General features: G+C 38.5%; 1 protein-coding gene across 9 annotated transcripts in view; it reads left to right on the forward strand.

The window, feature by feature from the left end:
- The window catches only part of IFT81 (intraflagellar transport 81), a 182,113-nt gene that overhangs the window by 149,932 nt on the left and 18,458 nt on the right, over positions 1 to 13,723 (forward strand). For 7 of the 9 annotated variants that reach the window (XM_064578329.1, XM_064578328.1, XM_064578334.1 and 4 more), the window contains 2 exons: positions 6,743 to 6,871; positions 8,344 to 8,433. In XM_064578329.1, coding sequence (XP_064434399.1) covers positions 6,743 to 6,871; positions 8,344 to 8,433 — 219 coding nt within the window. The remainder of the gene's footprint in view (positions 1 to 6,742; positions 6,872 to 8,343; positions 8,434 to 13,723) is intronic. The other 2 variants (XM_064578335.1, XM_064578336.1) reach the window with 1 other exon arrangement.

Genomic DNA, 13,723 nt, shown 5'->3' on the forward strand with positions numbered 1-13,723 from the left:
ATGACAGAGGGTGCCTGACATCTCCTGTCCAAATCATCCTTTCCACTTGGTTGTTTAGTGCTCTCTTCTGCTTTGGACACTCCTAGCGGCCATTAGCATATGATGAAAAGAGAAAAGATCTTCACACTTAGTATGTTACTCCCGTAAGTCTATCTGCATGCCTCTTCCCCAGACCTCCATGTCCCTAGTCTTCCAGTCCTGGTGCCTAATTCTCCCAGGCTCCTGACCAACAAGCTAAGCCATCTGCCACTGACCAGAGTATATAAGATAATCTGGGGGGGTTCAAGGTTCTCAAGTGAGTCTATGCAGGTATTCCATCCCGGACTCAGTAGTAACCTTTCTTAGAGCCCTGACTTTGTCATAGAATATATACAGCCTTCTCTGAAGTTTTATCCTGCTAACAATTAAGTTGTGTGCCTGGTTTTCAGCTTCCTTTGCCCTTCAGCCATAGGAAATGAGGGTTTCTTTGAAGGTTCTCTGACTTTATCACTTTGCTTTATATTAATGATTAATATATTTGAGCCTGTCCTTTTATCTCTTCAACTATAAATGGAGCATAGCAACAGCCACCCCAATTCCATTGTCCCTTTAGTTATTATTTCTGCATACTTCCCAAATACCAGCAACATTGTACCAGCTATTGCATCCCTGTGACAGTTCAAGAAGCAGACACCAAGATGGGATTCGATGTACAAGAGATTGCTGGAGGAAATATAGTGAAAGATAAAGGGAAGGGAGCAAGAGGAGGCAGAGAAAACCATTAGGCCCTCATGCAGGTCTGGCACCATGAAGGGAGAGAAAAGGAAGGAGGATTGTGTAGGAAGAGCCTCAGACTGCAGCCCAGTTTTAGGAAAGTTTTGGTCCGGATGAGGGGGACTTCCTGAGCCAGTCACCCACCAGAGGAGTTCGCTGTCAGGCGGGAGCAGGCCAGCACTAGTACTGTTGCCATGCTCAGTCATGCGAGGAGCAGCCCGGGGGAAGCGCGGGCTGGGTAGGAACATGACGGTGGATCCAGAGGGGAGCAGTTCTGGCTGTCAGTGAAGTCCGTTTCAGCAGGCTCTCCCGAAGGAGATCTGAGCAGTCCATTCTCATGACCACTACAATCACCTTCCACTTATACTCTGCCTCAGTTCACCACAAGTCTTAGCAATTGCACTGCTATAACATGCTAACAGTATTCACCCTGCCACCAGTGATGGACCCTTCAGTTCCATTCATTCAGTGAGTGATCCCACTCTAGAAGCCCATTTTTATAGTTTTGTCAGGTTCTCTAGAAGCAGAACCTGAAACAAGAATTCTTCTTCTTCACGTGATTAAGTCAGAGAGTGCTCTTAGGAGAAAGGAAGGGAAGGAACCAGAATTAAGTAGTGATGAAAAGTGGATTCATTTGGAGTCCAGTTTCAGTCTGATCCCACGGGGAGCTCTAGAACACAAATTGCATCACAAAGTTAGTCTCATCTTTAGGTAAGAAAATTACCTTTTTGTACCCCACTGTCAGTCACTCGTGTGCTGTGGACCCTTACCCACAGCCAGGAGGTGGTGTGATACAGTTCTTATTCAGCCAAGGGCACACTTTGAAGAAGGGGTAGCTGTAAGCCATTAACAGCCAATTCTCACAACAGCTAAGGGATAGGTACACTGGCCCACTAAGCAGATCAGGACAGAGCACCCACTGCAAATATCCTGAGATTATGTTATTAGTCCATACAAATCTAGTATCATTACCTTCCTGTTAAATTGGCCCTTTGATAATTAGGAAATATACTTTTATTTATTTATTTAATCTTTTTTTGGAAATATACTTTTTTTTAAATCTCATAATATCTTTTGCCTTAAAATATACTTATCTGTTATTAATACAGCCACACAAACTTTCTTCTAGTTAATGTTTAAAAGACATATCTTTTGCATCCTTTCAACCTTTCTCCATCTTTATAATTATTGTATATATTTTATAAGAAATATATAGTTAGCTTTATAGGGGTACCTGGGTGGCTCAGTCCATTGGGTGTCTGCCTTCATCTTGGGTCATGGTCCCAGGGTCCTGGGATCAAGCCCCGCTTCGGGCTCCTAGCTCAGTGGGGAACCTGCTTCTTCCTCTCCCCGCTGCTTGTGTTCTCGCTCTCTCTCAAATAAATAATATCTTTTTAAAAAAATGAAATATATAGGGGGCGCCTGGGTGGCTCAGTCGTTAAGCGTCTGCCTTCGGCTCAGGTCATGATCCCAGGGTCCTGGGGTCGAGCCCTACATCGGGCTCCCTGCTCTGCGGGAAGCCTGCTTCTCCCTCTCCCACTCCTCCTGCTTGTGTTGCCTCTCTCGCTGTGTCTCTCTCTGTCAAATAAATAAATAAAATCTTTAAAAAAAAATGAAATATATAGTTAGCTTTATATTTTTATACAGTGTGGCAATCTTTGTCTTTTTTTTTTCTTCCAAGATTTTATTTAAATTGTTAGTTAAATATAGTATAGTATTAGTTTCAGGGGTAGAATTTAGTGATTCATCACTTACATATAACACCCAGTGCTCATTACAAGTGCCCCCCTTTAATGCCCATCACCCATTTACCCCATTCCCTCACCTACCTCCCCTCTAGCAACCCTCAGTTTGATCCCTATTGTTAAGAGTCTCTTACGGTTTGCCTCTCTCTCTGTTTTTATCTTATTTTATTTTTCCTTCCCTTCCCCTGTGTTCATCTGTTTTGTTTCTTATATTCCACATGTAAGTGAAATCATACGGTATTTGTCTTTCTCTGACTGATTTATTTTGCTTAGCATTATGCACTCTAGTTCTATCCAGCAATCTTTGTCTTTTCACTGAAGAATTTAATCTCTTTGCATTTAATGTAATTACTGATTTTTCAAAGTTTTCTATTTGTTCCATCAGTTCTTCATTCCTTTTTCTCCTCTGCTTATGCCAGAAACTATAACATGCATCTTTGACTGATTACAGTCTTTCCTATTTTATTATATCCTGGGTGATGAAAGAAACTTATAACACTTTAGCTCCATTTACCTCTTTCTCATATTTTGTGCTATTGTGGATATATATTTTTAAGTTCTATATATCACTTGAATCCCACATGATATTATTGTATTTAATATTATTCTTGATTTATCTATCTGTTTCATGGCTTTTTCCTTCTTGCATCATTATTCTACTGGAATTTCATTTTCAGTATTTCATTTAATGTAGGTCTGCTGGTGATAAATCCTCTCAATTTTTGTTTTTCTTAAAACATCTTTTTTTTTTTTTTTTTGAGGACAGCTGTCCACTTTATGAGCCAGCAGCTGGCCTGCAGGGCTCCCTAGGGCCCACTCTTAAAACATCTTTATTGCACCTTCATTTTGAAGCACATTTTCACTGAATATAGAATTCTTGGGTGGCAGTTATTTTCTTTCAGCACTTACTTTAAAGATTTAATTCCTTGGCTTCTGGCTTCAATTATTACTTGTTGTTTTTTAGGGTAGTATGTTATTCTCTGGCTGCTAGGATTTTTTTTTCTGTCCTTGGTTTTTCAGCAATTTTGCTATGATTTTCCTAAGTTTTTCTTTATTTATCTGGCTTGGGGTCTGTGAAGCTTCTTAAATCTGTGGCCTTAATGTATTTTGTCAGTTTCTGAAAAGTTCTCAGCCAGTATTTCTTTAAATATTATAATCTCATCCTTGTCTCTCCTTTCCTTGTGTTACAGTTAAAGTTATATGTATATTAGGCTTTTTCACTATTTACCATGTTTATTATGGGTTTTGCTTTTTTTTTTTAATTTAGTTATTTATTTTTAGAGATAGAGCATGAGCAGGGGGAGAGGCAGAGGGAGAGAGAGAATCTTAAGCAGGCTTCATGCTGAGCCCATGGTGGGGCTCAATCCCAGAACCCTGAGATCATGATCTGAGCCGAAATCAAGAGTCGGCTGCTCCATGGACTGAGATACCCAGGCACCCCATTTTGCCTTCCCCCCCATTTTCCATTATTTTTGCTCTCTGTGACTTAATCTGAATTTTTTCCTGCTGTGCCATCTTCTAATTCATTAATCTTTTGTGTCGAATCTGCTATGTAAACCATGTATTGAATTCTGAATATCACTTATTACCATTCTCAGTTCTAGAATTGCCATTTGATTTTATTTTACAGATTCCAGTTATCTGTAACATTCTCCAACTTTTCATTTATTGTCTTGAATATAATAATCACAGCTATTTTAAATGTCCTATCTGATGAATTCATCTGGGTGTCTTTCTATTATCTGTAATTTTTTTCTCTTGATTTTCAGACATTTGTTCCTGTTACTTTGCTTATCTGGTACTTTTTTATTGAATGTCAGGCTCTGGAAACATTTCCTTCCTTAAAAGAACATTTGATTTTTTTTCCTCATAGATCATCTTGATCCAGTTTTGCTAAAGCTGATATTTTTCTCTTACTCCTAATATGCAGTCCTTATACCTGTGGCAGAAACTCTACTGCCAGGAATACTTCTTGAGCCTGGCTCTTACTCTTAGGTTATGACTCCTTAGGAGTAGCCTTTCTAGGGTTTCAGCTGATAGTCTGGAGCAACACACTTTGAGTAGTCTTGAATTCCTACCTCTCTCTCTGTAGCACTATGAGATACTGAAGTCTTTGCCCAGTTTTTTAGTCACCCATCTAATTATTTCCACTTGGCTACTAGGAGTCTTACCTTCCCTGTGCACAGCTGAGGATTTGGTAATGCCCAAAGAGGAAATTGCATACAGAATTTTGGGCTAATACTCTATAGTTCCCTCTACTCCTTTCTCAGGAGTGTCAGTTTTATTGGCAGCCCCAAATTCCAACTCTTCTTCCATTCCCTCTCTCCTTTTCTTTCTTTCCTTTTGGTTCTTCCATCCTGTTTTGAACCCTCTCCAATCAGGTCATTGCACCAAAATTTCTCTTATCAAGATCACCAGTACCTCACACTGCTAAACCCAGTGAGCATTTCTTAGCCCTTTTCCTACTTGGCCTATTAGCAGTGCTTGACATAGTCGATCACTCCGTCTTCCTTTACTTATCTTCTAGTAAACTACTCTCCTTGTTTTTCTCCCGTACTAGCACTCCTATTCCTACTCTGTGGCTGATTTCTTCTCATTTCTCCAAGATCTAAAAATTGGAGTTCCTCAGGCTTAGCCCTTGGATCTCTTCTCTTCTTTCACTCCCTTGGTGATCTTATCCTGTCTCATGGCTTTAAAGACCTTCTCTATGCAGACAACTCCCAACTCTGTATCTCTAGCCTAGCTTTCTCCTCAAGTTCCAGTCTTATACGTATAACATCTTGACCTCTTACTGGATATCTACTAGACATTTTGAATCTTTTAAATGCGCAAAACTATATTTCTGAACTTCATTACTCCCTCAAACCTGGTCTTACCGAGTCTTTCTCATTTCAACAAATGGCAGCTCCATCCCCTCAGTTCTGCAGGCCAGAAACTTTAGTCATTCTTTACCCTTCATTTTCCTTCACACCCTACATCTAATCTGTCATAATATTTTGTTGGATCTACCTTTAAAATAGATATACAACCACTTCTCATTACCTCTACCACCACCATCTGATTCATGCTACCATTATCTCTAACCTGAATTATTGGAGTAACCTTCTAACTGGCTTCCTTTGTCCCTCTTCAGTTTGATCTCAGCACAGATGTTAAAGTGGCTATTTAAAAATTCCTTTACTCTGAACCACCCAACAAGCCTCCCATCTCATTTAAAATAAGCCGAAGCTCTTTCATTGGCCTAAAAATAAAGTTACCATGTAATTTATCATCTGAAGTAGGACACATTTGAAAATGCAAAGGAGGGCGCCTGGGTGGCTCAGATGGTTAAGCGTCTGCCTTCAGCTCAGGTCATGATCCCGGGGTCCTGGGATCGAGTCCCGCATCGGGCTCCCTGCTCCTTGGGAGCCTGCTTCTCCCTCTGCCTCTCTCTCTCTCTGTCTCCCATGAATAAATAAATAAAATCTTTAAAAAAAAAAAAAAAGAAAAAGAAAATGCAAAGGACAATAGACTTTAACTGAGACTGTTCTAGCAAACCATATGAGTCCTGTATGATCCCTCCCCCCGAACCTCATTCTCATTCCGTTTTCAGCTCCACCAGTCTCTTAGCTATTTCTTGGGAAAGACATGTCTTTTTCACTTGCTGATCCTCTGGATATCTGTATGACTTGCTCCCTCACTTCATTCGGGCTTTGCTCAGATGTCGTCATCTCAGAAAGACCTTCTCTAACCACCCTGTTGTTTAAGATTCCAACCCCATTTTCACCTCACACTCTATGTATTTTATTTGTCTACATATTGCTTGTTTACTCTCACTAGAAGTAAGCTCTGTGAGGGAAGTTTTTTTTTTCCTGTTTTGTTCACTGCTGTATATCTGGTGCTTAGAACTATACTCAGCACATTTAGGTATATAATAAATACTGGATGGGTGAGTGAATGCAAATATATTGTACACTTGAGAATTCATTCAGTCACCAAATATTTATTGAGTGCTAAAATTAAAAATACTGTGCACCCAAGGATACCAAAGTAAAATTTAGTGCAAGTTTATAACCTATAAAGATATGTAATTATCATTAAATTATAATTTATTATTAAATTATTTATGATTCTAAGCTAATTTATTTTATTTATAACTTTATTGTTATATATCAAATATGTATACTTCTTATGGAATCATCGAGGTTTTAACACCCATTTTGTGGACCCCATTTTTGACACCTATTTTTATTCTTTACTTTTAGCAAACTATTGAAGAGAAAAAGGGTATATCTGGATATAGTTACACCCAGGAAGAGCTAGAAAGGGTATCTGCACTGAAGACTGAGGTTGATGAGATGAAAGGCCGAACACTTGACGACATGTCTGAAATGGTGATTACACTTGATTTTTTTTCTTTCTTTTCTTTTTTTCCTAAGATTGATTGATTGATTGATTGATTTGTCAGAGAGAGAGAGAGAGAGAGCACAAGCAGGGGGAGCGGCAGGCAGAGCAGGCAGAAGGAGAAGTAGACTCCCTGCTGAGCAAGGAGCCCTGGGATCATGACCTGAGCCGAAGGCAGACGCTTAACTGACTGAGCCACCCAGGCGTCCCACTTGATTTTTTTTTCTTAAAGACTTTATTTATTTATTTGAAAGAGAGAGTAAGAGCGGGGTGGAGAGAAGCAGAGGGAGAGAGAGAAGCAGGCTCCCCACTGATTAGGGAACCTTTTGCAGGGCTCGATCCCAGGACCCTGAGATCATGACCTGAACCAAAGGCAGATGCTTAATGACTGAGCCACCCAGGCGCCCTGATTTCACTTTTTTTTTTATAGTTTTTTTTTTAATTGTATAGCTAGAGGCAGATGTTTTTGTATTTTGTTTTCAGTGAAACACTCAAATTTTCATTTCTGCACATTGTTCACTTTATATTCTTTCATCGTCTTTAGCAATCTCTTTTGAATGTTTCCATTCTAGTAAGTTGTTCAACTTGTCATAATTTATGCATTTTGTAGGGCTTTTTTTCCAAGGAAACATGATGGGTTTAATAAATACCCTATAGCATTATGTATTGAAATGCCTGCCTTATCTTTGTGGTTTTTGAAGTGTGTAAAAGTTACAGAACATTAAAGAAATATTTAAGATAAAAAATAAGTTCTCCCAAATCATACCACACTAACTAATAAAATTACTTCATTTTTGTGTGTGTACTTAGTATCTTTCCATATTTGGAGCTGCTGTTCAGCCTGAATGCACTGATGGCAGCTTCATCAGACATTCAAATGCTGAAATCTTTCCTTATTGGTAATTAGCTGCTGCCTCAGACTCTCAGAGTACCCACTTCCACCTATTTTTTTCCACATTGGCTACTTGCCCAGAACCCTCTGGATCTCACTACAATCTGACTCCTAAAAATCAGAAGACTCTGAGATCCCATTAGTCTCTATGGCTAGTGTCCATTTTGATTGGTCATTACTTATATCCTTGGGTTATTATGTATTTTGAATATCACTTCATCATGTTATGTATATACTATATAATCTACATAATTACATATTTTTTAATAACACAGCATGATTGTAGTTGTATACAGGCAACTTTCTAATTTGTTTTCATCATTCAATGTTAGATTACAAATATTTTCCCATGTTTTGCAGTCTTAATAATTGACCTTTTGAATAGTTAAATGCTATTCCATCTTACTGAAACAACATTTACTAAATCATTTCCCCATTGTTTGGTTTTGAAGTAATTTACAGTTTTACTCTTTTATATAACACTTTAATAAATACATTTAAGCGTGTAGTATTTTTGTTCTTTTGAATTCTTTTTTTTTTTAGATCTCATGTATTTTGTTTAAATGACAGGTAAAAAAGCTGAATTCACTGGTGTCTGAAAAGAAGTCAGCTCTAGCCCCAGTTATAAAAGAACTACGACAGTTGCGTCAGAAATGTCAAGTAAGTGAATTTGATTTGTGATACTTTTAGCATCCTATCTTGTTCAGATGTACTAGTTAGAATCCTGAATTTTACTTGGGTAATTTATAGAAAGCAAATTATTATTATTATTATTTTGATATGATTCCACAAAATAGAGTAATAATGTGACCTATTAAGTTTTTTGTTTAATTTGTGCTGTTTGTTTTGTCAAATTATCGGGGGAAAGAGAGAAAGAGAAGGAGTTTAAGCTGAAATCACAAGTGCAGCTAGATTAGATTTTTGCTTTAAATCTGATATATGTCAGAGCTATAAATATGAAGTCACATTCTTCTGTGGCCAGGTAAAAGCTCAGAGTCTGCCAGTGAGTGGTGACAAGTTAACTTTAGATTAATGGACTTGCTTTGCTGGGGAGCAGGGCCAGGGGCAAACTACGAAAGCTTGTGATAAGTGATGAAATACCGTTGCTTGAATGCTAATTCTAACCACTGCTTTGAAGCTAAACTGTTAGAAGGTAAATGCCCTCCACAAATGCAGATCCGATGGCCTCTGCCGTCTGACATTAGCTTTTGTTATTTTATCACTCTCCATGTAGTAATTTTAGGTTTGAATGTGGGTTGTACTGCATGTGCCTGAGTATGGAACTATAAAATTCTTCACGAATGCCATCCATCAGTCAAGGGAGCACAGTGAAAAATCACATCATTTCCTTTTTATAGAAAATGCCGTGGGGCCTGAGCCAGGTTTAGTGACTTATCCAAATAGACAAGTAGGCCGTGAGAGAGTTGCAGCTTGACTCCAGCATCTATATTATCTTATTTCACATTTCCTGCTCATTCCAGTACACACCACTGTCATCACAAAAGAAATGGAAGAGACAAGTCCCTGTTCTCTGGAGTCCATACACTCATAGGTGAGATGAGGCAAATTTCAAGAAAGACAAAAGATAACCCAACTTAAGAACAATATAGATGGGGCGCCCAGGTGGCTCAGTCAGTTAAGCGGTTAATTGTCTGCCTTAAGTTCGGGTTGTGATCTCCTGCTCAGTGGGGAGCCTGCTTCTCCCTCTCCCTCTGCCCGTTACCCCCCCCACCCCCGCTCGTGCTCTCTATCTCTCTCTCAAATAAAAATATATAACATCTTTAAAAAAAAAAAAAAAAAGAACAGTATAGAAAAGGGGCACCTGGCTGGCTTACTTGGTGGAGCGTGTGACTCTTGATCTTGGTGTCTTGAGTTTGAGCCCCATGTTGGGCATAGAGCTTACAAAGAAGGAAGAAGGAAGGGAGGGAGGGTGGAAGGAAGGAAAGAAAGAAAAAAGTATAATCAGAATCATATACTTAACTGATAAGGAAAGAGGAAGCAAGTGATGTGATTGTTAGGAAGGAAAAGTTTCAGAAAGGGAATTTTTGAACAAGGTTTTGAGATTAAGGACATCAAGAATTGTTTTCATGGTTACATTCTAATCCATTGATTTACTTAATGCTTTTCTTGAGTAAGTAACTTGGAAACAAAAGGGACTGGTTATATGTATTTCTAGTGATGATAAAATTTCTTCCTAATAGTAAGCTAAGAAATCTATTTGTAAATATTTCTTTTATTAAATTCATTTATGTTTTAAATGAGTTTTATTGAAAGGATATTTAAGACAGTAAAGGAAATGTACTGCATGGAATTCCAAGGATCAGAACCATAATCTGTCTGGAACAGGTAGAGGTACTGTAACCAAAGAGCATTTTGGGTCAGGGAAATTTCAGGAATGCTAGCAGTGGGAGCATGTGGATAATGATGATGAATGTAATAGTAAAAACATTTATTAAGTGCTTTCTATGTTCCAAGCATTGTTCATATTGCACCCTATGACCTTTCTCTCTATATATTTTGTGTTGAAGTTTTCACTACTAGCTGCCCCATTTTCTTTGCATTTTCTAATTCAAATTCCTGGTGCAGCTCTTCTGTTTTGGGGGCAGTTTTTCATGCCCAATTGTCTTATAGACAATGGGCTATCCTCAGGTCAGGTCAGGGGTCCATCCTTAGCCTAACCAGCTATGCTCATGGGTAAGGACAGGATGAGAAGAAAGGAGGGTGATATGGTACCAAGTATGACTGCCTAGAGAATTTTCCCTCTGGAGAGGCTATAGGTATGTCAGGGACTTTAACTGACATCTTTAGTACACCACCCGTTATTATCCTATTAGTAACAGCTGAACAGTGTTCATATTTGCATTTTAGCCTTGTCCTCTCATATATACTTTTTTAAATGGTTGGAATTTTAGTACATATTGCTAGTTACTTTAAGGTTCTATTCAGACAATGTAGATAGAATGATTAAGAACATGAACTATAGGGGCGCCTGGGTGGCTCAGTCGTTAAGCGTCTGCCTTCGGCTCAGGTCATGATCCCAGGGTCCTGGGATCGAGTCCCACATCGGGCTCCCTCCTCGGGGGGAAGCCTGCTTCTCCCTCTCCCACTCCCGCTGCTTGTGTTCCCGCTCTCGCTATCTCTGTCTCTGTCAAATAAATAAATAAAATCTTTAAAAAAAAAAAAAAAAAGAACATGAACTATAGAATCATTATAATTATTAAAGATAGTTTTAAAAGAAGGGATATTATTGCTTTTCAACCAAATTGTTTTCTAAGTAAACCATATACCAAATCTTAAATTCTGTAAAGTCATTTATTATAATATAATAATTTAACCAAACCTGAAACTCATTTTCATGTAATTTAACCAGATTTCTCTGTATATGAAGCACTGCCTACATCTCTCATTATAAAGAGATGTAGCTATCTTACCACCATTCCCAAATAATACAACTCTCCAGTTCTTATCATCAAGTCGAAGAGGGTACCTAAGCCATGTCAACATTTTCATCTCTTGTCTTCTGCCATGTTGAAAACTCACACTGCTAAAGAGAAACACCATATGATTCCACTTACAGGAATGTGACTAGAGTAGTCACATTCACAGACACAAAGTGGAATGGTGGTTGTAGGGGGCAGAGGGAATGGGAAGTTAAGTGTTTAATGGGGCAGAGTTTTGGTTTGGGAAGATGAAAAGAGATCTGGAGATGGATGGATGGTGGTGACAGCTGCACAACAGTGTGAATGTGCTTAATGCCGCTGAACTGGACACTTAAAAAATGGTTTAAGTGGTAATTTTCATTTTATGTATTATTTTAGCACAATAAAAAAACTTTTTTTTGAAGATTATTTATTTATTTATTTAGAGAGAGTGAGAGAGAGCACGAGTGGGGTGAGGGGCAGAGGGAGAGGAAGAGAGAGAATCTCAAGCAGACTCCCCGACAAGCGTGGAGCCCAATGTGGGGCTCGATCTCACGACCCCAAGATCACAACATGAACTGAAACCAAGAGTTGAATGCTCAACCGACTGAGCCACCTGGGCTCCCCTAAAAAAAATCTTTCAAAAAGCGTACAGAGGGGCACCCGGGTGGCTAAATCAGTTGGGCATCTGCCTTCGGCTCAGGTCATGATCCCGGGGTCCTGGGATTGAGTCCCACATTGGGCTCCCTGCTCAGCGGGGAGCCTGCTTCTCCCTCTGCTGCTCCCCCTGCTTGTGCTCTCTCTCACTCTCTCAAATAAATAAATAAAATCTTTTTTAAAAAAGAGTACAGGACTTGTCTATATTTGTATTAACTGTTGTTTTTTTTTAAATGTTTGAATTCAGTGTGTTTGGTGAGTGCCTGATGCTCGTTTTGCTTATCTCCATATGTCCATCTCCTGCATCCATGTATAGTTCTACTCTTATCCAGAAACCTTTTGTGATAAAAAGTATACTAAAAAAAAGGCTGGGCATGTCATTGATTATAAGCTCTTTGCAAATATTAACTGAAATTCTTAATTGTTCTCTACTTGAACCATTATTTTTAACTTGTTTGAGTGTACTTACCACTCAAAACTACATAGATATATTGGTAAAGTGCAGAACTACTTAAAAATACATTATACTAGGGGTGCCTGGGTGGCTCAGTCATTAAGCGTCTGCCTTCGGCTCAGGTCATGATCCCAGGGTCCTGGGATCGAGCCCCTGGTAGGGCTCCCTGCTCAGCAGGAAGCCTGCTTCTCCCTCTCCCACTCTCCCAGCTTGTGTTCCTCTCTCACTGCGTCTCTCTCTGTCAAATAAATAAATAAAATCTTTTTTAAAAAATGCACTGTACTAAAAAATATATACTTCTTGCTTTAATGGGCAACTCAAATATTTAGGAAATTTTATAGTGAAGTGTTAATACATTTCCTTTCTGTTGTACTTGCATGTTCTAAATTTGAATATTAACAACTGTTTGAAAATCAGAGTATCGTAACTCCAGATATATAATTTACATTTATCTAAATCTTTTATAGTCACCTAGAGGTAGAATAGGATTTTGAAAAGTTTCATGTTTGTTTTCTTAGGAGTAGTTCTATAAATTATGTGTAATTCAATGTCATAATACATATAATTGCTAATATATGGAAAAAGCTAAAATACTCATTTTAGAGTATACGATACAATTATTGATTTTACTGAAATATTTCTTATTGATCACTTTTTCTTATAAAAGTAAATACATGCTCTGGGTAAGAATTCAAACTGTGATTGATTGTTTAAGGGAAAGAATAGAAATTATTTCTTTCTCTACACTCCCCAAAAGTAAAACAGGTCCTTACGTGTTTTCCAGAAATTTTCCGAGAATTAATGAATGGATAATTATTTATTGGCTGCCTAAAGTTTGTTCTCTATACCTTTATTCTACTCTCTAAAAGGACAAAGGCCTTTTTGGTAGTGGGAGACAAAATTCATTTCCGATATTAAGAACAAAATTTCTGCTTCATTTTATTTGCATTTGCCTACTGTACTTTTGCCCATCTTTTGCTTTTAGTTTTTTTTTTTAAAGATTTTATTTATTTATTCATGAGAGACAGAGAGAGAGAGAGAGAAGCAAAGGGAGAAGCAGGCTCCCAAGGAGCAGGGAGCCCGATGCGGGACTCGATCCCAGGACCCTGGGATCATGACCTGAGCCGAAGGCAGACGCTTAACCATCTGAGCCACCGAGGTGCCCTGCTTTTAGCTTTTTGAAAGTTATCTTGTTTTAGCTGTGTCTCTGAATAGGGTTGAATTGGGTTTGGGTATGTGATATAATCTGAAGGGTTTGTTTTAATTAGTAAGTTTAGCCATTTATATCTATTTGATATGCAGACATATTTGATCTTAGTACATTTTAAGGGTAGCTCTCGATTTTAAGACCTGTTTGTCCTCTCATTCTCTCTCTCCCTCTCCCTCCCTGTATTTGTTTCTGGCTTGTGGTTTTGTTCTG

This window comes from Mirounga angustirostris, unplaced genomic scaffold (genome assembly GCF_029215605.1).
Source record: "Mirounga angustirostris isolate CCGP_5_RB_7025 unplaced genomic scaffold, mMirAng1.0.hap1 SCAF_14, whole genome shotgun sequence".
In the NCBI taxonomy this organism is placed as follows: Eukaryota; Metazoa; Chordata; class Mammalia; order Carnivora; family Phocidae; genus Mirounga; species Mirounga angustirostris.